The sequence below is a fragment of the Physeter macrocephalus genome, chromosome 8, assembly GCF_002837175.3.
Source record: "Physeter macrocephalus isolate SW-GA chromosome 8, ASM283717v5, whole genome shotgun sequence".
In the NCBI taxonomy this organism is placed as follows: Eukaryota; Metazoa; Chordata; class Mammalia; order Artiodactyla; family Physeteridae; genus Physeter; species Physeter macrocephalus.
This window is the reverse complement of record NC_041221.1, coordinates 70459349-70482867: the sequence shown is the minus strand read 5'-3', so window position 1 is coordinate 70482867 and position 23519 is coordinate 70459349. Positions and strand designations below refer to the sequence as shown.

The window sequence follows — 23519 nt, the reverse complement described above, 5'->3', positions numbered from 1 at the left end:
CCATGGCTCACGGGCCCAGCCGCTCCGCGGCACGCGGGATCCTCCCGGACCGGGGCGCGAACCCGGTTCCCCTGCATCGGCAGGCGGACGCGCAACCACTGCGCCACCAGGGAAGCCCCGGCCCTTTTTCTTTATAGATCTTATTCAAGTTTCTCATTTTGATTTTTTGTGCATGATTTCTCTTTATTAATTTGTTTCTCTTTGAAGAGAGGGGCTAAAACTGTATGCCTGGTGCCTTGCATATAGAAGCACAATAAATATGTGGTGAACAAATAAAGTAATTAACACAGCCAAAATCTCCAGATGCTAATAAACAGAAAAACCAACATCATATTTCATGGAGAAAGATACTTACTTTCACTGATTCGTCTGTTTCTGGTGTTTCTGCTGTCCCACTATCATAGTTTCCCAGCTGAGCCATTTCTAAATTAAAAAAAAAAAAAAAAAAAAAGCTAAGTTTAAGAGAAATAGGACAATTGTAACTAGACAAGAGTACTATGCTAAAACAAAAGAAGCACAATTTCTCCAATATTAAAAAAAGAAGAATTTACTCTATACTCCAATGTACACATGAGAAAATCTTAATTCCAAAATGGCAAGAACCAACAACTGATACTGATATTCTGAAATTATTCATTTCATGCCCGTTTTCCTAGAACTCCATTTCTTATGAACACATAGACACAGCTACTTAGAGCTGGGCCTCTGCTCATGTTAGCAGGATTCACTGGCTGACCCAGTCACCACAGCTTGGAAAGGGTTTGGGGGCTCAATCATTATGCTTGTAATCAGATACTCAAGAGAGGCAAGTTTCCCAGGCTCTGACAGGCATCAGAGATGCACTGACTACAGCTCAGAGGTGAGTCTCAGGTTGTCATGAGCATGCCTTGCTCCATTCCTTCACGTCCACTGAGAGCTAGCCCTCCTAGTACATAAGAATCCGCAGCTTGTCAGCAAGGAAGCAATGGTAGTTGTTAAGAGGAGTTTGGAGTTGAAAAGACTCGAGTTGCCACCACTAAGAGCACTTACTAGTGGCTTTTTAACCTTGGGTTCTTCCTCTGTAAGATGGGAACAATGTCGTTTATCTCTTGGAGTTTTTTATGAGTATCACATGTGATAATGCATGTAAAGCTCTTAGCATGCTGACTAACAAAAATTAAGTGCTCGCTGAATGTTGACTGTTATTTATTACCATTAATTATATCATGTAAAGTAGTCAGTCCTAGGCCGGATGCCACATGCTTGACACCAGCCTAAATTCTACCCTAGTGGTCTAGTTAAGAGACAAAGCATTTCATTGCTCAACCTACATTGGAATGCATCCTTAAGTCTACATAAGTAAATGAGAAAACCTAATTTATTTTACCATTCATTTTGATCTTTATCAAACAATGCACACTTAAGAAAAAACAAAACATGTTTTATTAAAAAAAAAGAACATGAAAAAATTTTCTCCAAAACTTTAGAAGGGGGTTATCTCTAAGTGGTAGGATCACAGGTAATTTGAATTTTCTAATTTTTGAAAATCGAACGTGTATAATAAAAGGTTATAGTTTTTAGTTACATATTTTTTTGTGTGCATCTAACATTATTTCTTAGGCTCTCAAAATTTTATGTATTCATGTTCTTATAAATATAATCATCCCTTCTGGGGAGAGATTACACATAAAACACATGAAGCAAAGCAACAATGGAGTGCTGTCTTTAGAGAAGAATTAACTCCAGAAACTAAAATAACTGGAAATTGACACTATCCCAGTTTACTTACAGAGGAAGTTCAGGAATTAAAAATGAGCTCAGTACAAATTGTGTGCTTTCTTGGTGTCATTCAAATGACCTCAACGTCCTATGTGACTAGCACTTTAGATTTATAGACTAGGAGGTAGACTATAATGTATTCAGTTGGAGGGGCTCAAAGGGGCAATTTTACTATTATTCATTTATTAAGCATTATTACATCTTAGGTGCGGAGGTGAACTCATATAATCCTAAAAACAACCCTATGAATAGGTACCATTATCCAGTTTTTATGGAAAACACCGAGGCACAAAGAAGCTCATCATAGCGTGATCAAGGTCACACAGTCTGCACTGACACTCTGGGTAGTCCCATTCCAGACTCTCACTCTTAACCTTCAAAGGTCAGGCTTTAGGTCTGCTGGTGTCCATGATGACAGGAAGGGAAACAAATGTAGATCAGAGTTTGCAATAATCACATTTTAAGTGATTAGAGCAAACAGATTAAAAATTACCCTCAGATCTGAATCATGAAAATTAAGTGTTGAAAGTTAAAAACAACTCCCAGTGACAGATTTGTATAATTAAACAAGAAACTTGTCAAAAATCACTATTAAAATGTTTTAAAGACAATAAAGGCATATAAATGGGCCTCAGATCATTCACCTACCAAAGGTTCAGCCTACAATGATATTTACTACCAGGTAAGAAAACTGTGAAGAGCTCACTCAGTCTACAATTCAAAGGGTGACACAACTAACTCTGCCGGCGTGAAAAGTCACCGTAATATACTTTGACAGTCTCCCCCACTCCAATTACTTTCATAAAAAAAACAAATTAAAAGATGGTTCTGTTTTAAATAGAGTTTCTGCTAAATAACTATTATCTGGGAAATACATATTATTTGTAAGCAGTGGGTAGTAATGGAATGGAACCAACAGTCAGCTTTTGAAGCAGGAAGCTAAGGCATCATTTTGTAATGCCTGAAGAGATTTTTAAAACTCATCTAAATACCATTAAACATCTGCCCTTTTTATTTCAGTGATTTAAACCATTTCTGAAGACTCATGATTCAAAAAGGTAAAGATGGTAATTTAAAAGCTATGGGGAAAAATCTCTCCCCAGGGAACTTTTCAGAAAAGCAGCCACCAGACTCTGATAAGTGATGAATCTGTTGTGGTATTGCTTTCAGTACAGTATAAATTTATCTGGCATTATCTCCCAGTAATGCATGCATCATTTCACTGGAAGCAAAGATTCGATGGCCATAAGAGCAAATAAAGCAGGGGAAATAGGAGAGCAGGCAGAGAGCAGCAGGTTCCCCGGCTGTAGATGGGAAAATATCTGCCAACACTTAGCTTCATCACAAACAATTTAGCATATAACACTTTGCAAATTCAACTTAGTGAACCAGGAAGACAATTTTGAATAAAGGAGTCTATGATTGTTTTTGAGTCTTTTCAGGCAGTATATAACCTAAGTGTTTTATTTTTTATTTTTATTTTTTTTGTGGTATGCGGGCCTCCCTTTGTTGTGGCCTCTCCCCTTGCGGAGCACAGGCTCCGGACGCGCAGGCTCAGCGGCCATGGCTCACGGGCCCAGCCGCTCCGCGGCATGTGGGATCCTCCCGGACCGGGGCGCGAACCCGGTTCCCCTGCATCGGCAGGCGGACGCGCAACCACTGCGCCACCAGGGAAGCCCCTAACCTAAGTGTTTTAAATGACAATCCCAAACAAAAATGAACAGGAAAAGGTGGTGGAAGGAGTGGTTTCCCAATATCAGATGTGAAAAAAAAATCACTAACAGGGTGCTTCCTCTTCTCTGCATTTAATAGCATTAGACCTATTTGTTTTTATTTGAATCAACCAGAAATCCTTGTATAAGTTCTAAAAAGCATTTCCCCCTAACTGGCTCTCCAGTATATTACTATTTTTCATACCTTTCTGAGACAAGTAAGTAAAAATAGATTTACGAACACTGAACCTGATTTAAAGTTAATCATCAGTTATCAGTTACCTGACTCCCAAATTACATTTAAATGTCACTTTTAAATTAAATGTAATTAATTCATTTACCAACATTTTCAAAATGTGCACCCCTGAGAAGAATCCAAAGGAGTTCTGCAAGAGAAAAAATACCCCCAGAGAAGATGGAAATCTAAACCCTTCTTGGATGCTCTGGAATTGTTAGGCTGATAAGACTCTAGGATTTCAAGGTCTCTTCCCTACTCTAGTTAAACACAAAATTCAACATATAGTTCTTTCCTTTAAATTACAATTGGTCCCCAAATTTGGCCTTTTCAATAGATAGAGCCAAAACATGAGGAAAAAATAAAGACTTGCCACTAAGTTTTTCCATGAGGCCACGGTGGCTAAGCAAGTAAAAGTTTAGCCCAATCAGGGTACTCACCTTCCAGAGGATCCTTATTGAGACCCAGCTGGCTAATGATGTACCTGGGAATGTCAGTTTTAATACCCTGTCCTTCTTTTGCATGGCCTTCTGCTGCTTCCAATAGGTAGTAAAATTCTTCAGGATCAAATTCCTAGCAGAAGACAAACAGAGATGGATACTTCTTCGAGCCAAAATTGTCTGCGGTTTTATTACATAAACCACATTCACAGTAAAATTGCTGGATACACATGGTAATAAGTTATTTATACAGAAAGAAGACAGATGGATTACTTCATTTAAAAAGCATATAATTTTCAGTTCATATTCAAAGCCTAATCATATTCTAAGACAATACATTTAAATACTTGATAACCCAAAGATAATTTCCATTTCCAACTTCCTGTAATGTGACTTTGAAGGTACTAGGCTCCACTTAAGATATCTATCTTATTGAAAATGAACAGGTCGGAATTTTTAATTGTGCCTTTTTAGTAAAGTTTTAAAAACCTGTGAATCTCATCCAGAAGATTCAGTTTCTCTCTCTATACAAATAGCCACAAAAGAAGTAATGTTAGGATGCATTTTTTCTCAAAGGTTTTGTAGGAAACTCCCTTGGTACAGAGGTGTCCAAAAATATTAGAAAGAAAAATCCCCAAATTTTATCACCGAGCTCTAAAATTAAGTTATTAATATTCACATAATGTGAACATTAAGAAAGAAAAATATGAAATTAGTACTTCCAGTTACCTCTGTCTTCAGTAAAAATTTGGGAACACGTTTTTCCTAAGTATTTTGCTTTATTTTGCTGTCTGTTGCTTCTAGTATGTAAAAAAAAATCTTAGGATCACATCACTCTAGATGGATGCCGCGGATTTCTGTGTTGTAAACAATTACAGATTTAAAGCACAGTTACTATTTTCAGTTATATTTCCTAGATCCTCTCACTCCCAGAATTTTTCTCATTTCGATTAGTGCCCCAGATAGGCAATTGTGGAATCTCAGTATTTCACCTGAGAATTACTCAAGTATTTCTAAAGGCCATATGCAAAAGCATGCTACAAATGGAGTAAAGCCCAACCAATGTCCACGCTCAGTACCCTTTACATAAACCTACAACCAGAGACAAGGCAAGCCTGGGACTACAGGCCTAAGATGACTGGTTGGGGGAAACATTCCCTAAACCTCTCAAACTCCAGTTTCATTTGAGCTTTAAACATCTTGGAAAGCAGCAACATCTTCAAATCTACTTCTAAGCTCACTTGTTTCTATCTTTGATAGGCTACATGTACTTTTACTGTTTCTCTTCTGATTAAGAGTGATTACTGTAAAAAAAAAAGTCATTTCCCCTTTTAAGGCAACATCTCTCTTAGCATGTCTGCTGCCGTCCAGAGAAGCAAGTTTTGATGCTAAATGGTATTTTCCCCCAAACTGAACAACTGCAGGGAAGTACAAGCCTGTGGTGCATAATTCAAAAGGTACAACAGGAAGAGCAGGAAAAACTCAGTCTTCTGCCTGGATCTGCCAGTCACACAGTTCTCCTCCCCAGAGGAATCCTGAGTATTTGTCTTTCCCTTTATCCTTCCAGAGACACTCACTGCTGAATGATGCTTTTGATTCTGGGATTCCAAGGGTCCCGGCCATTGATGGAAAACCTTCCTCCACCACACACCTACCTTTCTCCTCCAGACTCACCTTCCACCATATCTCACTATGCACAGGTATAATGTTTATGGGGCTGTAAACATTTCACTGTTATAGAAAACTATGAATCTTAATTAAAATAAGAGCAAAACCAAAGCAATATCACCATGTCTGTACATATGTGTACGTAAAATTCTGAAAAGCTGTATTGTACTCAGTGTTATAAATAACTATTAGCGAAACTTAAAAGTGAGTTTTGACACTACATTAAGCCCCATAAAACTATTCTTATGTTCGAAGCTTCGTCTTTGTTCAGTGTTGACTGAAATCTCAATCAAAATTACATAAAATAAAGCAAAGATTTTAAAACAGGAAGATGGTCACTGACTAAAGAAAGTATAATTGATAAAACAAGCTAATCTTGGAAAGTCTTACTCCTTTAGGTCTGGATAAGGCCATACTGTATTCTCCAAATGGACTGCTGACTAACACTTATTTCGAACATGCCACATTTTAAAAGTAACAATTATAACCACAGGTCACCGTATATCGTATCTCTGATTTCCCTCTCTCTGCATCTTGGCACCTCCAAAAAAGCGGGGTACAGCGAGTGTTCTAAATGAGCTACAACATAGAAATTATGCTGAGATAAAGTCAAGCACATTATTTCATGATCATTTTTTAGGTTTGACCAGACTGTGATATAACTATCTCTTAACACAACACAAGTCCTAGAACTTTTACTGAAAACCAGAAAAGAAAAAGCACACACGGCTGTTGTCATCAACATTCACGTGTTGCTGTTTCTCTTGACTCTTTCTATTTAGCTCTTTGAAGCCAAATGCAATTGGAGCTTTCTGGTGGTCCCTGCTTTCCCACAGTTAACAATAAATAACAAAATCACCTCGAGGGGCAACTCACCAGGCACTCTAATAACCGAGCAGGACGGGCAATAACAATTAGGATCTTTCGAACTAGCTGTTTAATAAATGCCAATTCTCCACTTTCTGAACGATCATGAGCCTATGAGGAAGCAATGAAAAGAATGATGAGACAGAGTTGCTCCGCTCAATGGGAAAGAAAATCAGCAAAGCGTGCTAATTAGATAACTGCAAATATCCAAAAATTAAGTGACTTAGAAAATACTTTTAAAAAATTGATAAGCAGACATTAGCTCTACATAAATGGACACTATTAAACGTCTATATCTACAAAATGGCTCTATCAACTAAATTTTAATTGCAAAGCTTTGATTTATTCTCTGTGTTAAAAATCAAATATTAGGGCTCTCAATGTAAACCATGAGTGAAGTAGACATTAAAAGTTTATGACACATTGAGTACATGGTACAAGTAGAGTGGGCAGCTGATGAGGAGCCTTGATTTTCCAGATGTAACTTCTTAAATGTATGAAATGGGGAACATAGTGAAGGACTGATTTTGTTAACCTGGGCATTTAACACATTCATGAAATATGTTTTATGTATACAACACTATTAGCCTGTAAGTTAGTTATTTCATAATATGTAAGAAGTTGTACACTGCTTATTTCAAATGTTAGGTGAATACTGTTTATACTTGGATACGTACATATGAATTTGATTTCACATAATGAATAAATAATACCTACTCAACTCAGTAAAATTTAACTGACTCAAAATCTTCTAAAATTTTATTTTACATGTTGCCTAACATGTGAAACCTAAGCACAAAAGATATGCTGAGGACAGAACTTAGTTTATTAACAGTCATTTTAATTTTCAATATTTTTTGAAGAAATGAGGTAAATCTGTACCAAGGCAGATATAAAGCCAAAGTTTTAAAAGTTTAAATGTAAACTTCTACACATGCTCACTTTCAGGCTTTCTTAATTTTTATGATTTGCTTTCCTTCAAGGATTAAAAAAACGCATCAAGGTGATGTTGGTGCAATAGAATATAATTTCATAGATATGGTAATAAACATTTAAAATCATTCCTGAAGGTGCTTTATTCTGACAAGAACTAGCCTGCCCATAAAAAGAAGTGTCAGACCAAATCTATGAAAAATGATTATACTTAGAAGTAGTATGTTTACTAAATTTAAGTCATTAAATCAAAGGCAACTTTCCAAAATACAGGTAGAGAAACCATATACAGGAAAACCCCAAAAGCTAACATTTAAAAGACAAAACACAGAGAAAATGAATAACTGTAGAATAGAATGTGTTTAAAGACAACCAATTGTTAACGATAACTATAGGTTCTAGTAACCAGTAAGGATGTCAGAACACATAGGAGGAGACATACATAATATTTAAACTGTCTTTAAGTTTTCTTTTCATTTTTTGTTTTGTAACAAAAACGGATTTAGGAAGATACAGTGAATGCCAAGAAATAAGGTTATATGTCTTCTTTATAGTTTATCCTTAATCAAAACTAAACAGAAAACCTTAAAGATGAAGAAAAAAAAACCCGCCTAACTTCTGGATTGATAATCCTCTTACTATTATAATTACTGCTTTAAAAGTTAAGGAATATAAAGGAAATCTAAAAAGCCTAAACATGTTTTGGTGGTCTCTTCAAGGAGAAACAAGAACTTTATATCTTAAAAAATTAAAAATAGCTCAGATTATACAAATTCCATTTCAAAAATTGTAATAATAATCAGTTCATTCCAACTTCTTACTTCTGAGAATTATCAGCCGCAACCAAGGCCAAAACATACAATGAGTTATACTAACACAAATAATATTCTGTCTACTATCAATAGGGGAGATGGGAACTTTGTTAAAACAACACCAAACAAAACCACACACTCAGCATGAGAAGAGAAATAGTTTAGTGGCTGCCGGCAGCAAGCTCCAGCATTCCTGGATTCCCTGTGTTTGTACTGTAAGTATTGGCCAGTATAAAAAATATGGAGACTAAGATTTGAGAGTAGGTTATAGCTTCCTGTGCATTTTATTTTCTTTGGCTAAATACACCTAAGTGAAAAAAAGAATGGAGACATAAAAGCGTTCCCCTGGAATTGACCTAGACCTCAGGACTTTAAAAAGGCATCAGTTAAATCAAGCTACTCAACCTCAGGGGGACTTGGCCTGAGTGTGCAAAGGATTGACAATGGGAACAGTGGCGGGGACACAGGCTAGGCGGGCACACAATGTCATGGCTGGGAACTGACAATAATTGCATCGACGGGAAGGCAAAGCCAGGCCTCACAATGTGATTCTATCCAAAGGAGCAAGTTCCCCTGCGACCTGTTAGCTCCAAACTCTGGAAGGACACTGTGAATGTGATTCTGAAGACAGTTTTAATTTTCACAAAAGGACTGAAGGAAAATGTTTATCTGTGAAAATAAACAAGAAAACATCCTTATTCAAACCTGACAACGCTCTTTATGTTACACACGTATACACGCTTCTCTGCCCAAGAGAGAAATTTCTCTGAAAGTCAACAATGTTAATCTATTACATGGTGCATTCAGATGATTTTTGAAACCCTAAGATTTTTTTAGTTGCCATGAAACAACCTGCCAAGTCTATCATACAGAAACAAAATTAAGTGGGGGATTTCAACGTAAATAGCTTCAGCTTTGGATACTACCCTTTTCAGGGAATGCCTATGAAGGAATGAACCACAGAACTTAACACAGCCTGGGAATGAACTATGGAATTAAGGAAGAAGTATCTCACAGAGGTAAATTAATTTTCATCATAATTTACAGTAGAATTGGTCCATGACAAATTGGAAATTGACAACAAAACCCGAAGACAATGTGTTCATTCAAAGACAGTCTGAGAAACATTCCCTTAGTGAGCTGCAAGAGGTTGAAATGTGAGAAATGGGAACGGAGCATAGAAAACTCTGTTGGGAGGTTTAGAATGGGAAAGGGAGGAAAAATGGTGGCTGCTAGTCAGAGAGGGATCATCTCATCTTGCCACAACTAAATTCAGTATGAGGAAGGACAGATGGATTTCCAGAAAATTAGGATGCCAATATTTTCCTTCAGTTCCATGCAATTATTTACACAATCGTGCTTAGAGAAAACCGCCTACGATTTTATTTACATGGGCATAATGTATGCCGATGGGATACAGAAATACAATATATCCAAACATATCGGCTAAATAGGTTTTACTTGTAGGCTGTGGCTGATCAATTTCAGTCAGGACAGCAATATTATGCATTAATTGCTTTCCACTATACACACTCCCTTCCTGTCCTGGGTGTTATCAGGAGCTAGGACTGCAAGTGTTAGGCCTGGAAGGGGCCTGTGTTTATCTGTCCTTTTAGAAATTGGATATTTTGTTAGAAGAAAAACTGACACTAATGAAAATATAAGTTGCCATTTACTACCCAAAACCACCTGCAGGTTAATTAATAGGACACATGGCCTGGAAGAAGCCAGAAATTTTCCATTTAGCTTTTCCAGATATTAGAACTAGATAGCATCATCAAATAATGTACATACACTCAGGCAATTTCTAACTTTATGGTTAAGGAGGGAAAAAAAAAATCACTGCTTCAAAATCCTTCACAATCCACTTATCCTACAGCCATAGATTGTTGGGACCCAAGGTTCCTGTAAAGGTTATTAACATTAACTTTCCATTACTCTAAATGTTGACCAGAATCAATTCACAGCAAGTAGCAATGAATTTTTTTTTTTCTTCTTCCTCTTCGCTTCCCTGGAATATGAACTCTGTCTCATGGCTAAAAACTTGCTGAGCAAATGCTCTCATAAAATTTTTCTTGTTTCAGGGGAAAAGCAAAACAAATCAGAAGACTTTATAAGGTGTAGGGTCTATACCTCCTGTAGCAACTTATCTAATTTGTGCTGTAATTCAAGGAAGTATCGTGAGGTGATGAGACCCTGGTGGGATTTATCCAAGCAATCACGAGCCAGTTCAATAATCTGATGGTGAGTGAAACTAAGCACTCCATCCGCGAGGGGGAGGACGTGGTCCGGGGAGTAGCTGGTGATTATTTCCTTCAGGCGCTCTTCCATCTGAGCTGTAGCCTGTTTAGAGACGACAGGCACACACATTTGTAAAACAAGGAAACATATATGTAAACAACTCAATAGTCACATTTATCTAGCATTTACAGAGACCTCCACAAGTTATTAAATAGAATTCCAGAAATTAAATTTAAAAGAAGCCTCCCTTCTGTAAGATAGTATAATGGTACATATATATCATTATACATTTGTCAAAACCCACAGAAAATACCCCACAACAGAGAACCCTAATGCAAACGATGGACTTTGGGTGATTACGATGTGTCAGTATAGGTTCATCGATTATAACAAATAGACCACTCTTGGGCTCGGGGGGGGATGTTGATGGGAGGGGGCTGTGCATGTGTAGGGTCAAGGAGCATTTGGGAACTCTCTGTACTTTCTGTTCAATTTTGCCACGAACCTAAAAAATAAAGGCTATTTGGAAATAAAAAAAAGAAAGAAGCAGCAGCAGTAGCCTCACCATGTGGGAAAAGGATCTGAGGTATACAGGAGAAACTGAATCTCCCAGGGTGATCATTACTTTTTTCCTCTGCCCTATCCAACGCAAAGTGGTACATGTAAGCTTCTCCAGATAACTCAGTACCTGTGAATCGCTGTGTTCTCATTTCAGATCTTGGGCTCTTTCAGATAGATTGCCAAAAATATCAAATATTGTGGCTCTGTTCTTACCTATTCAAAAATCAGGATCGTTGCTGGAGTTCCACAGCGTGGGCCAAGAGTTTGTTCCTTTGGCTGTGTTTTAATGTACTAGGAACAAAGCATCCTATACCATCTTTACTCATACCTCAAAAAGCTACATCATGGGCAAATGGCCAAGGGGATTCCCTTGGTAACATAAATCTAAAATTTCCTTCCCAACTTTTATTTCATTCTCTGGGATCCCCGAGTGCCTAATCAATGTTCCTTGCCTGCATTAACTGTATATGCTGGAGACTCCCTCGGCCTCCTGTTCCCTTCTAAATCCTAACCAGTATTAACTAGTATAGTCAGGATCTATTTCCCTGGTGAACAAGTGACGTGTGATAACCGGTTAAAGTGGCTGTAATCAATGACATCAATGTTGGGTTCATTACAAATAATAAGTACTCTACTCCTGATTTATGAAGCCAAAGATTTCCTTTTGCTCTACTGCCTAGGGTTACAAAGGTGATGGGGGAGGGACAGGAACAGAATGGAGAAATTGCTTCTCCCAAATGTGTAGGAACGCGCTGGTGGAAAAGCTGTGGAGACGAGGTGACGGGAGCTCCTTGCAGCCAGGGCATCCGGCAACAACCCTTCGCCAAGGCCTCTCTGGCTCAGTCCAAATTGCTGGCCTAACAGGGGACACTGCAACTGGACCTTTCCTTCTAAGAGGGTTAGACGTATGATTGCTAAAGAGACTGGAAGCCACAGAATAGAAAAATCAGGTGAAAAAAGTAAAAGACTTTTGTGACACGTACCAGTTTACAGGTTTCTGAGGAAGAAAACCAATTTCTGCGTGACCATACAGCAGCAGGCCCAGAACACGGGCAGAAGGGGTGACAGGGTCCAGAGGCCTTGCAAAGCTGACGCTCTCTGGAGTACCTCGGCAGGCTCACCCAGTGGGGAGGGAAACCGGCGGGATTCACGGTACAGCCAGTGCAGCCCACGGAATGTGTGGCTAGTTCTCGGCAGCTTTTAAAACTGTTTCGTGATTTTATCTTTCTAAAGAAGGCTATGGTGCTATTCTATAAAGAGACTCATCAATGGACTGGACCATTACTTCCCATGACAAACACCTTACAGACGCTAAACCTAGGTTGCCCGTTTGTTTAGATGCTAGGCATCTTCAATTCAACTCATTACCTTTGGGAATCTTTCCTTGTAGACATGGTTCATCATAATTATTTCATGGTCACAGCAGGCGGGAGAGCGTCCAGGGCTGCAAGCAAAGCAAATTACCCTTTTAAACTTGTCACAGCATGAAATGAAAATAAGCTTTTCATTTATAAACAATTGGTTGCATCAAAAGTACTATGCAGTCTTTGTAAGAAAAGTATATTAGGTGATACACTACAAAATCAGTCATTAGCACACACGCACGCATACATGCTCACAAACGCACAGAAACCCCGAAGAGTGTTCATAAAGAAAGCTCCAGAGGTGGAATGCTGCAAATTAATTATAGCTACAATATAAACGTTCAGAAAAAGTTCTTAAATTGTGATTATATTTTGTATGTAGCATGCGTTTGTGTGGTTCTAGAAACCAATTAATGAACGGCAATATAAAAGAAGACAGGGTAGCTACAAACAGCAACATCTAGGGCATGCTGAACTGTATAATTTCACACTTTCATCATACACCTGCGCTCTGCCACGTACCACTGAAGAGGTTTAAGAGTTTTCCACGGCACAGGTGTCACCACTGAAATCCATTTTCTGGCCTGGCAAATATTTATTTGGGATGCTGAGGAAGGCACTGTGTACAGTACTAAACACAGGCATACAACTCTGTGTTTGCTCCATTTCAACAGTAGGTGCCTGCTCCTTCCTAGTGGTATACAGTCAGGCAATTTCAGTGTGAGTTTATATATTCCTCAGAGGACATGGCTGCTTGCAGCAGATATCCTAGGAACTCCTTTCATAAAACCAAAAATGGCACCCATGTGGTAAAATGTGATGAATGAATATGTATTGAATGAATACAGCTCTAAATGAATTCGTAAAATTGGTCTTTTATTCCATATCTCAAAATAATCTAACACAATTATGCCATGTAGCTGCATTTACTATATGACACTAAATAAGAAAGGTACCAAGGGAAAACCCTTCTCAGAAAACTTTGATGTTCAACTGAACACGTGACAAACTATGTTTTACAATAAACCTTAATATATCAAAGCGGACCAGTTCTACAGCATGAAGACCTCATACTGGGGAGGACCTGAAGAAGGACTACCCTGCTCCCCTTGCAGAGAAGGACCTGTTGTCCAGCTGCTGGGATTGCAGAAGGCTTCAGCTGCCAGTCCCTTCAGGGATGGCCTCAGCTACAGAGCCCCCTCACCCAAGGCCATGTCCTTCCCAGGGTACCACATCCCAGGACTGAGGCAGGGATATAAAGGAAGGGCCAGCTCTGATGGGTCGTGTCATCCCTAGAGCTCCCTGTGGGGTTGGCTGCAGCTGTCAGCTCTGCACTGCAGCTAGATTTCTCCCTCTGCCAAATCCTGCCTCCTCCCCACCTCCCACTGATGTACTTCCCAAGCACTCCCTAATAAACATCCTGGTCTCTATGTTAGAGTCTGCTTCCTGAAGAGCCAAACTGTGATATACGTAATTTTTTGAGACAAGGCCAAAACAAAACTGGCTCTACTCAATGTCAAATGGACTACATATGGTACCCACAAAATACAAGGGATACAAACTCCTAACAATTTGCTCATAATCTTGGAGAAAGTAAGACTTGTGATGGGAAGAAAGAATGAAAGATCTGGGTGGCTTTTCGTAAAGCGGAATCTGAATTCCACATGTGAACCCGAACGTGCCGTCCTTCCTTTTCAGCCAAGCCTCCTCCTCGTAAAATATTAATTGATGTAGCACCATAATCAGATGGTCTGGAAATTTCCAATGGCTTGAAGTTTCTCTAGGTGGTCCCTGTAGTCCATCACGGTTACTGCTACCACAGCAATTAGCAAATTGTAAGAATTTAAAAGAAAAATACTAAGATGCCTTTCAATGGTAATTCACAATATCACGTGTAGATGGAAAACTATATATAGTAGTTCATAAATTAATTAACACATATATGAATTACAGGACCAAACGTCTTCCCTTGAAATGGTTGAAAAGAGATTATCCAACTCATTGACATTTTTCAAGCAGGGCTACAAACCTCAGACTTCGGGAACGGGGGCGCATGGGTGTATTCCTGCATCTGCCCTCTGTGGCGATGCTTTCGGTGGTACAAAAATGTTTTGATAAGAAGTGTAATTCATCTGGTGTTGGTTGATATGGTAACTGGTGCAACTTCTCCTGGGAGGAGCAGGATGACTAAAACAAACCAAAGTGAGGTTTTATGACTATCTCAGAAAGAAATTCTTTAAATGAATATGAGATCACAGCATTAAATTTTGTTATATCACCACTTTATACTACATCCTTTCCATGTTATAATTACAATAGCTAGTGCCTCAGTGTATACCTTGATGTTGTCTCTGGGAGGTCAAAATGGCTTCCATATTTCATCTCATTTGTCTATAAGATAATTTCCAAACCAAAGCTTACTCTCTGGAGAAAACCCAGGCTCTGAAAATGGATAGGACCCAGTCAAAGCCACAGCAAGAAAGTGACAATTGGAATAAGATTTAGGTTCATTAAATGACAGATTAGTTCACATGGTACCCTTGCTTCTACCACTTGCCACAAACACTGTGACTTTTAGCTAAGTAACATAAAATGAATTCTGTGATGTACGGTCATAAATAGGTAATGAGATCTCTCTTTACAAATCATGTTATCCTTTGATGCAATTTCCATCAATATGTGTCCTGGGTAAAAAGCGGAGGGGATAAAGAAGATACTTGTCTTACTAATGCCATTGTTTTAAAAATTGGAATTTTCTCTTTCTGTCTTCTTTGGCTTAGGCTTCTTTTTTTAAAAAAAAACAACAACAAAAAAAACCTTCAATGCTGGTGAGTTTTTTATCCCTTGAGTATAGATTTGCTCTTTGAAAACTGTCACTCACCACTTGGAGCAAAGTAAGGTAGAAAAGGTGAATGGCTAAATAACGCTGCTTTTAATCAATCTGAGAAATACAACTATAAAGCAAAGTGATTGCCTTTTTTGTTTGTTTTTATTGAGAGGTGAACCCTTTAAGCATTCTAACAAAAGAGATGAGAAATGTCTGAGTAATGGAAACACAGGTAGCATAAGCATATTTTGAAAGATTCCCCTCATTTGAATATTCCATTCTAGCAGGGTTTTTTTATTTAAAAAAAAAAAAGCCTGCCACACTAAGAGCCCACTTCATAAACACTGCAGCATCACAATGCAGTAACTCGAAATTAATAACTAAAGCTTAAAAGTATCCTTATACCTTGAAATTATAAAACACCTTCTAAGTAGATACTGAGATAAACAGGATTTTTTACAGTGTAATGAGATTATTTTATAAACTATAAAAATGAGAACACTACTAGAAAGACTTATGAGGTAAACCAAAGCTCTACTCACAAAGTACAGGTATAGTCTTAAATACTGTCACTACAAAGAAAGAAATAAAACACACATAAACTAAGTCAACTCAAGAGATCAGTAAAAGAATAAGAAAATCAATGCCAGCAGGAGAGAAGCAGCAGCGATAAAAGCAAAGATGATGAAATGAGCAAATAGAAAAACAGAATTAAGGATTTGTACATGTGTCTCAAAGGTAAAGCAATGTCCACAATTCTGAATCCAAGAATTCAAAACCCCAAGACCCAGAAGTTTGTTCATAAGTATACAGTAATCCTTTTTGGTGGCAAAGCATTAATTGAACTGATGGAAAGCTATTTAAAATATGTATTTAATCCACTTAGGATGAATGTTGATTCAGGTTGCTGCAGAAATATTAATGTAGTTGATTCTGAGCTGCTGACCCAGTTGCTGCTGAGCTGTTATGTACAGTACAGGGAGGACCATGATACCTTTCTAAAATGTGAAAGTTCATTCCAAAAACACATCAGGCTCAAGAGTTTCACATAAGGTACTACGGACCCGTGCTTGCGTGGCAAGGACACAAGCTGCTTCAGGAGGGAATGGGTGCGAGGGACTTTAGTTGTATTTTAATGTTTAATTTATTTTAAAAGTTTATTTCACAAAATACTGCAGCAAATATAACAAAATATTAACGTGTGCTAACTCTAAGATGAAAATTTTGTGGTTATACCACATACAGAACCATACAACTGAACTCCATAGGGAATATGCTCTGGGCTTACTGATGGGGATATGTTAAAATGAATGAGGAGGTGGGATAAGTACGTATTAGAGAAGTGAGAGGCAAGGGGCTTCTCTGGGGAGAGAGCTTCTCTCCTCTCAGTTGGAACAAACAAGGTGTAAATGGGAAAAGGGAGACACCGAACCCAAGCGACGCCGAGATGAGTTTATGGAACTGGGAACAACTGTAGGCTCTCCAAATGGCCCAGGGATTCAAAAGGTACCAAACGGCCCCAAAAGTGAGTCAATAATGGACAACAGAGAAGTCCAGGGGTCAGTTTCAGCAGAGGTCAGGAACTCAGAGGAGAACTCGTGAGTCCAACAGAGGCTGCAGGTGTCATCCTCAGGACCTCATATACTTACTGAAAAGATACTTCCGCTGGTCAACGCATACTTGGAACAGCACTTTTACTAGAGTTTCAAGAATTAGTTCGGGAATTTCCCAATAAACTGAGTCCCATGACTTTATATTTCTAGTATGTTCTCTAAGTGTGGTGCCAGTGAGTCTCATCACTGGTTTGCATATGACTTCTGACTACATGAAAAATCAAACCCACTTTCAAAGAGTGAAGATTTACAGGAAAAAACCGTGCTTCTAGTTCTCAAGGCAATTAGAGGAGTTCCCCCAAAATGTTCTGAGTAATGGTATGATTCAAATAAACATTTAGTCTCTCAAGATAACCATTTTGCAAGGGACAGTATCCATATGCATGTGTAATTTTCCACTTGTTATTTATTAAAAGTAATATTATTTTATAGTCATACCTCATATTTATGGGTATTTATTTTTGTATTTCCATTCTTTCCCTCAGCAGAAAATAATCCATCTGGTAAGAAATACATGGGAGATGTCCTCCTACTGCTTCAATTCCATATTACTTATATTCAAATGAAAAATTATGTTCTGAATATTATCTTGGAAAAGCTCTGCGAATTAATTTTAACTACAAAATTTGAAGTTAAGAGAAGCTGCAATAGTAAATATTCTGTGGAAGGACCGATTAACTTCACACGGCCAAATCTTTCCAATTTCAGGAGAGAGCATTTTAACACTTGCGAATTTTGCAGTTTCCGTAATATCCAAAGAGTCAAGACATGGCGTTTACCTTTCAGTGTTAGCAATTCTGGAATTCAGCTAACAACAATTATCTGTAAAACTTAAGCTGCATTTTCAAAGTGTTTGTAACTTATTTGTACGTATTCTGTGTTTTCATCTTAAGAAACAACTAAAATGCATTTCTAATTAGCTACATCCCAACCAGTTAACCCAGAAAATGAGACTCTAAGAGTGATTCAGGTTAGATTTAGAAAAGAAGAAAATGCAACTCCTAAGCAGTTTTGCACAATGTTCGCCCTAACATATGAAGGGCAAGAACATAAAGAAACTGGGGGAAATGAAAAGCAGCATTTTAGATTTTCAATTAGCATTTTTATCAATAACCGATAAGGGGAAAAAAATAGCCGAACTTCTGGGCAACAGAACCTACACTCCACAAATTTAACAGTTCCTTTGGTCTTTTGGTAAAAAGGTTAATTCTGAGAGTTAAAATTTGATTTTGAAGGGAAAAATAGGAATAAGAGATCAACAATTATATGATACTACCTTCTTCAATAAAATAAACACTTAAGAGAAAAGCTGCCCTACCTCTGGGCAGAAGCTGTTAGAAACACAGAATACATGAGTGTGACTAAAAACTGTCTCAGGAAGCTTTCTCTTTAGGCATATATCCAAGTCAGGGACAGCGGTGATTCCATTATGACAGATGGCCAGGTCAGATTTATTAATTATCAGGTTTGTTTTAAGAAATACCTTGTAAATTCCTTTAAAAAAAAAAAGCCAAGCGCCTAGAACCCTTACTTGTATTCTTATTACTACGACAAGGGGGTTAGTAGACAGCCCTTCGGTTCATTCTCTGTGCCTCAGAGTTTTGATCCATAAAATGATGACAATAATGACAACCACATTATGAGGTATGTTTCTACAGTTAGGCCAATGCGTTGTAAGTAGTGAGACTAGTACCTAACACATAATAAGTATGTATAAAAATATAATTTCCAAAGTAATGTGTACCAAATGGGGTCCAATTCTATGCAGCTCACCTTTGCTTTTTAGATTCATTTTTTAAAATAACGTATGATCTACTAGAGATGGAAAGAAGAAAGATCCTGTGCTCTCCCCTATTTTTCTTGCAAATGAGAAATTTCTGTATCCAAACTATAATAAAACTTGACTGAAGGGCAAAGCAAGGTGATATGGTAAAAATAAAAAGGATTTAGAGTCAAGGAACATGATACACATTTGAGGCATGGGGAGGGTTCAATGAGAGTATGTACGAGTAAGCCACAGGGGACAAGTACTCTGTTTACTGGTGGTTGGGTTCTAATCGGAGACACTTAGGAGTCTAGGGAAGAGCACCACTTAAAATTTGAAAATTATTCTTTTTGCCTTTTGGTCAATCAATTTCAGCATTCATTTTCACACTGTGGCGGCCCATGCTTTCAACATCTAAAATATGTGTATAACTGAGTCACTTTGCTGTACAGCAAAAATTAACGCAACATTGTAAATCAACTATACTTCAATTTTAAAAAAGTAAAAAAAAAAAATAAATAAAGCTCTGTAGAGACAACTATCCCACAACATCACTAATTTAATCTGAGAAAGCATGTATCTGACCCACTGAATCACTTGTAGTAATTGCTAGGGCTCCTGTTGAAATGTTGTAGTTTGCGGCAAGAGTATCCCTTCTTCCTCTATCCTATTTTCATTGTTTCATCTTGTCTCTTTACTGATCTTAATCTACTACTATCTTTTTTTTTTTTAATTTTTTTACTAAGTTCTTCTAATCTCTCCTTAAAAGAAAGTTCTTATCCAGAAGGCACAGATTTAAGGCTTGCCATTTTTTTTCCTTTGAATGAGACTAAAAAAAAAAAAAAAAAACCTCTGCATATAAGCCACACAAGAAAAAAACGACCCAGGCCATCAAAGTTTAATGGCATTTTCAGTACTAATATCACTGGCGTGGAACCAAAGCAATGAAACCAGATTGTGTTTCTTCCTCCCACCCAAAACACCAAATGGTATGAAAAAGAAAGCTCCCAGTCTCCTCCCAACTGGTGATCCGGGGACTCACTCAACTTGTGCGTCATAGTTTAAAAGCTTGCAGCAAAAAATATGTCCTTTTAATGTTTGTCAGCGCATCATTTGATGTGTTGCCTACTCTGAGGGGCAGACATGCAGAATTTATCCTCTCCTTCCTATCAGGAAGCACCCAGAGAAAGCACTGCCTGTGTAAGAGCTCTGGGGTGTGAGAGAGGAAAAGTCGGGCACTTACAGAGACCGTGGAGCTGGGCGTGTTTGTCCCATAGCCAGAGGAGGGGAGAGAAGCCAAGGACCAGCGGCGTCCATCAGTCCTGGTGAGAAAGTGAGATTAGCTTAGGCCAACACTGGAGTACGGTTACATGGGAACCCCAGGGAAACCGAGTATTTTTAGTTGAACAAATGACACAAACACAGTCAGTGAGGATGTGGAAATGTTCAGCAAGGGCCAGAGTAAACAAACATTATACAGCAGGTTGACTTTTATTTAAAGTGAATCAATACACCCAAACAAGTAGAAAGTGAATGGGGTGATCCATATTATTGATCTCTCACTAATACACTTTGACAAAATGAATACCAGGGATAACTACATCGGTCAGACTCAGCAGATTCAGATGAATAAAAACAGAAAGGGAGGAGGAAAAACACTCTTATCTGGAAACTGATAACCGGGGCCATGATCTTTGGAAGGGCCTGAATTCCAGCATGGTACAAGAGCCTGTGGGGACTTCCATTGCATCCTCAAGACTTTCTGCTTATTATTTTCAAGGGAGCAGTCCTACTCATCACACCAAGGGGAGAAGGGATCAGGGGGCTCAAGACCAGCTCAAGCCTTAAGTGGCAAATAATTTTAGCACTAAGAAAGTGACTGACCTTGTGCACAGAATCTCTTAAGAGTTATTATACCTTCTGACACGACCTGGCTTTATAAAGTGTTCCAGCAAAAGCCTCTTGCGGGGTTTATGAGTATGCAGCCCAGCTCTAGCCAGTGAGAGGGAGTGAAGAATGAAAATTCTCCACTAGTGATAGAACCTAATGCAAAGAGTAAGGTTACCTGCCCTAATCATAGAGGCAAACCTGTCAGGAGTCTTAACAGAGTAAGGTTTTTATCTCCAAGTCGTAACAGGATGGATAGCTTCTGGGTTGAACTCTGGCTATGAATTATAGTCATTACAAGGGTCTCGGATGAGTTGCTGAAGTAGTAAAGACAACACTGTTGCTAAGGCAAGGGGACACCAGAAAGTCAATTTTCTGAAATCTCTGGCATTCCAGAACCATTAATTTACTAGCAATTTTGAGTGGACTATGCCTTCAAAATCACATAACAGTGTGAAAACAAATATACACACATTTGCCATGAGGAATACAGGACACACATCCTTTTATAAAGAGCTCTACTGCTTTCTTAGATGCAGGATCATATGTAGACTTTTTGTAACTCATGATTAGATTAATTTACCAAATGAGAGACAAGAGTAGACCAAATTTACCACATTCACAATAAGCTGAAGTCAGGGAATTCATCAGCATTCAACTTGAACTTGAGAAATGTCACAATCAGATGTTTATGTAAAAAACTGACATTTTAGCCTAAATTATAGTCAAGGGAGAAAACAATCATAGGTCACCAGGGATGTTGCCTCCAATAAATGCAAATGGTCCACAAAGACAAAATGGAGAAATTCAGGTGGACAAATCACAGAAGTAGTACAATGTTAAGATTTTAGTAAAATTTACCTGTCGTTTCTGTGACCACGATTGGAGTACAATTGAATCAAGTATGGTTTTTTTTAAGAAAAAGAAGCAAAATAAGATGTTTGTAAATATACCAGATAAAAGGAATGAAAAGAAATAAATCACATGTTCTCGAGAAATAATTTTATACTACTGAAAATGTTAAAAGAAAATAGTTCTAAAAACACGCTTATAAAGACATCTGACCATCAATTAAATGGACACAGGTTGGTTCTAGTTTATTTGCCTAATTATTAAAGACTTAACCCATTCCTGGACTTTCTATTTTAAACACCTCCAATTTTTAAATGGACTTGTTCAGTCCATTTAATAGCAATTATCAGAAACTAGTCTCTGGAAAGAGTGAGGGACACAATTTCCCCCACCATGATTTTGCTTTGTGATTCCTTAACTCTCCTTTCCCTCAGGTATCAATGAACATATTTCAGATGAATGAACAACTCCAAGAGGAGACATGTTCTTATTAGTTCTGAAGCATAAACTACATTTGCTTACTCTGGAAAACACACAACTAGAAAGATGTTTAAACAAGAATATGCTCAGTACTCTGGGCAGCCACAGACCAGAAATAAGTTATGTCTCATAAAGTTCCCTAAGTTGTCCGTGTCTATTTACTCAAATGGAGCACAAAGGACCACTGCATTTTCATTACCATGACAACCGCACGTCAGAAATTCCTATATATGCTATATACAGTGCTTAAGAGAGAGCATGCCCTTTTTTGAAGAAAGCTATCACACAAGTATAATTTGGATCCTACTAACAATGTTCTCTTTTCTTTGCAGCAGCTACCAGTAAAATGTTACCTGAAAACAAGAGTACATTCTTGCCAAAGCAACAAGCTTTTTTGAAAGAGTGCTTTCTTTGTGGGTGGAAATCTTACTGTTACACTAAATGAAAAAGTAAGAAGGGAAAAACACCTGATGGGAACACAGGATACAAAGAGATTGGCAAAGAAAAAACAAAAACAAAACCCCCCCAAAACCAAAAAACCCACATCATTTCAACGGTAACCACAAAAAGTTAGATTCATAGCGTATACAACAAAGGAGGTATACAACAAAGGAAGAAAGAAAAGTCCCTATTACAACTGTATGAAGAGGAGGAAGATTTTTGTTTTTTTGTTACAGTCATCTGGTGTGAAACATTTTATGGTCTAGCTGATATTGGAACAAGATGAACTATGCCAATATAATGCAACCAGAGTAACTCTGACCACCAGTGCTCAACAAGTGTCTCATGACCTGACCTCTCAGCAGGCAGGTCTATTCCAGTAATTTGCTTACGGAAATATACTCTGAGATTTAATCTGATAAATAACAGCTAGACAGCTAGGAGACATCCACAACAATTATTCAGGGCTCTCTCTATATTTCTTTTTTTTATTTAAAAATATTTTTTAAAATTTATTTATTTATTTTTGGCTGCATCGGGTCTTTGTTACTGTGTGCAGGCTTCTCATTGCGGTGGCTTCTCTTGTTGCGGAGCACTGGCTGGAGGCGCATGGGCTTCAGTAACTGTGGCATGTGGGCTCAGTAGCTGTGGCTCTCGGGCTCTAGAGTGCAGGCTTAGTAGTTGTGGCATACGCGCTTAGCTGCTATGCAGCGTATGGGATCTTTCCGGACCAGGGCTCGAACCCGTGTCCCCTGAATTGGCAGGCAGATTCTTAACCACTGCGCCACCAGGGAAGTGCCTCTCTCTATATCTCTAAAGAAAGTGAAAGCAACTTATGTTACCTAAACCTCTACAACTTCTGGGGAAGGCAGAACAATGTCATTACCTCCATTTTACCACCACCAAGGAATAAAACATTAAGTAACTCCACAATCAGATGGATTGTAAACCAGCATCATCACAGTGATCAGCAAATTACAAAATGTTTCCTTGCTCCAGACAAAATCTACTACACTATGATGCTCATTTTCATCCTTTTATTTTAACTCAATACTAAGAAATT

The 23519-nt window shown here is 38.2% G+C and overlaps 1 protein-coding gene across 6 annotated transcripts in view; it reads right to left on the bottom strand.

The window, feature by feature from the left end:
• The window catches only part of MAST4 (microtubule associated serine/threonine kinase family member 4), a 599104-nt gene that overhangs the window by 52856 nt on the left and 522729 nt on the right, over positions 1-23519 (bottom strand). For all 6 annotated transcript variants that reach the window (XM_055086603.1, XM_055086600.1, XM_055086601.1 and 3 more), the window contains 7 exons: positions 20040-20118; positions 14621-14778; positions 12596-12671; positions 10559-10768; positions 6690-6791; positions 4146-4278; positions 356-423 (listed from right to left, as the gene is read on the bottom strand). In XM_055086603.1, coding sequence (XP_054942578.1) covers positions 356-423; positions 4146-4278; positions 6690-6791; positions 10559-10768; positions 12596-12671; positions 14621-14778; positions 20040-20118 — 826 coding nt within the window. The remainder of the gene's footprint in view (positions 1-355; positions 424-4145; positions 4279-6689; positions 6792-10558; positions 10769-12595; positions 12672-14620; positions 14779-20039; positions 20119-23519) is intronic.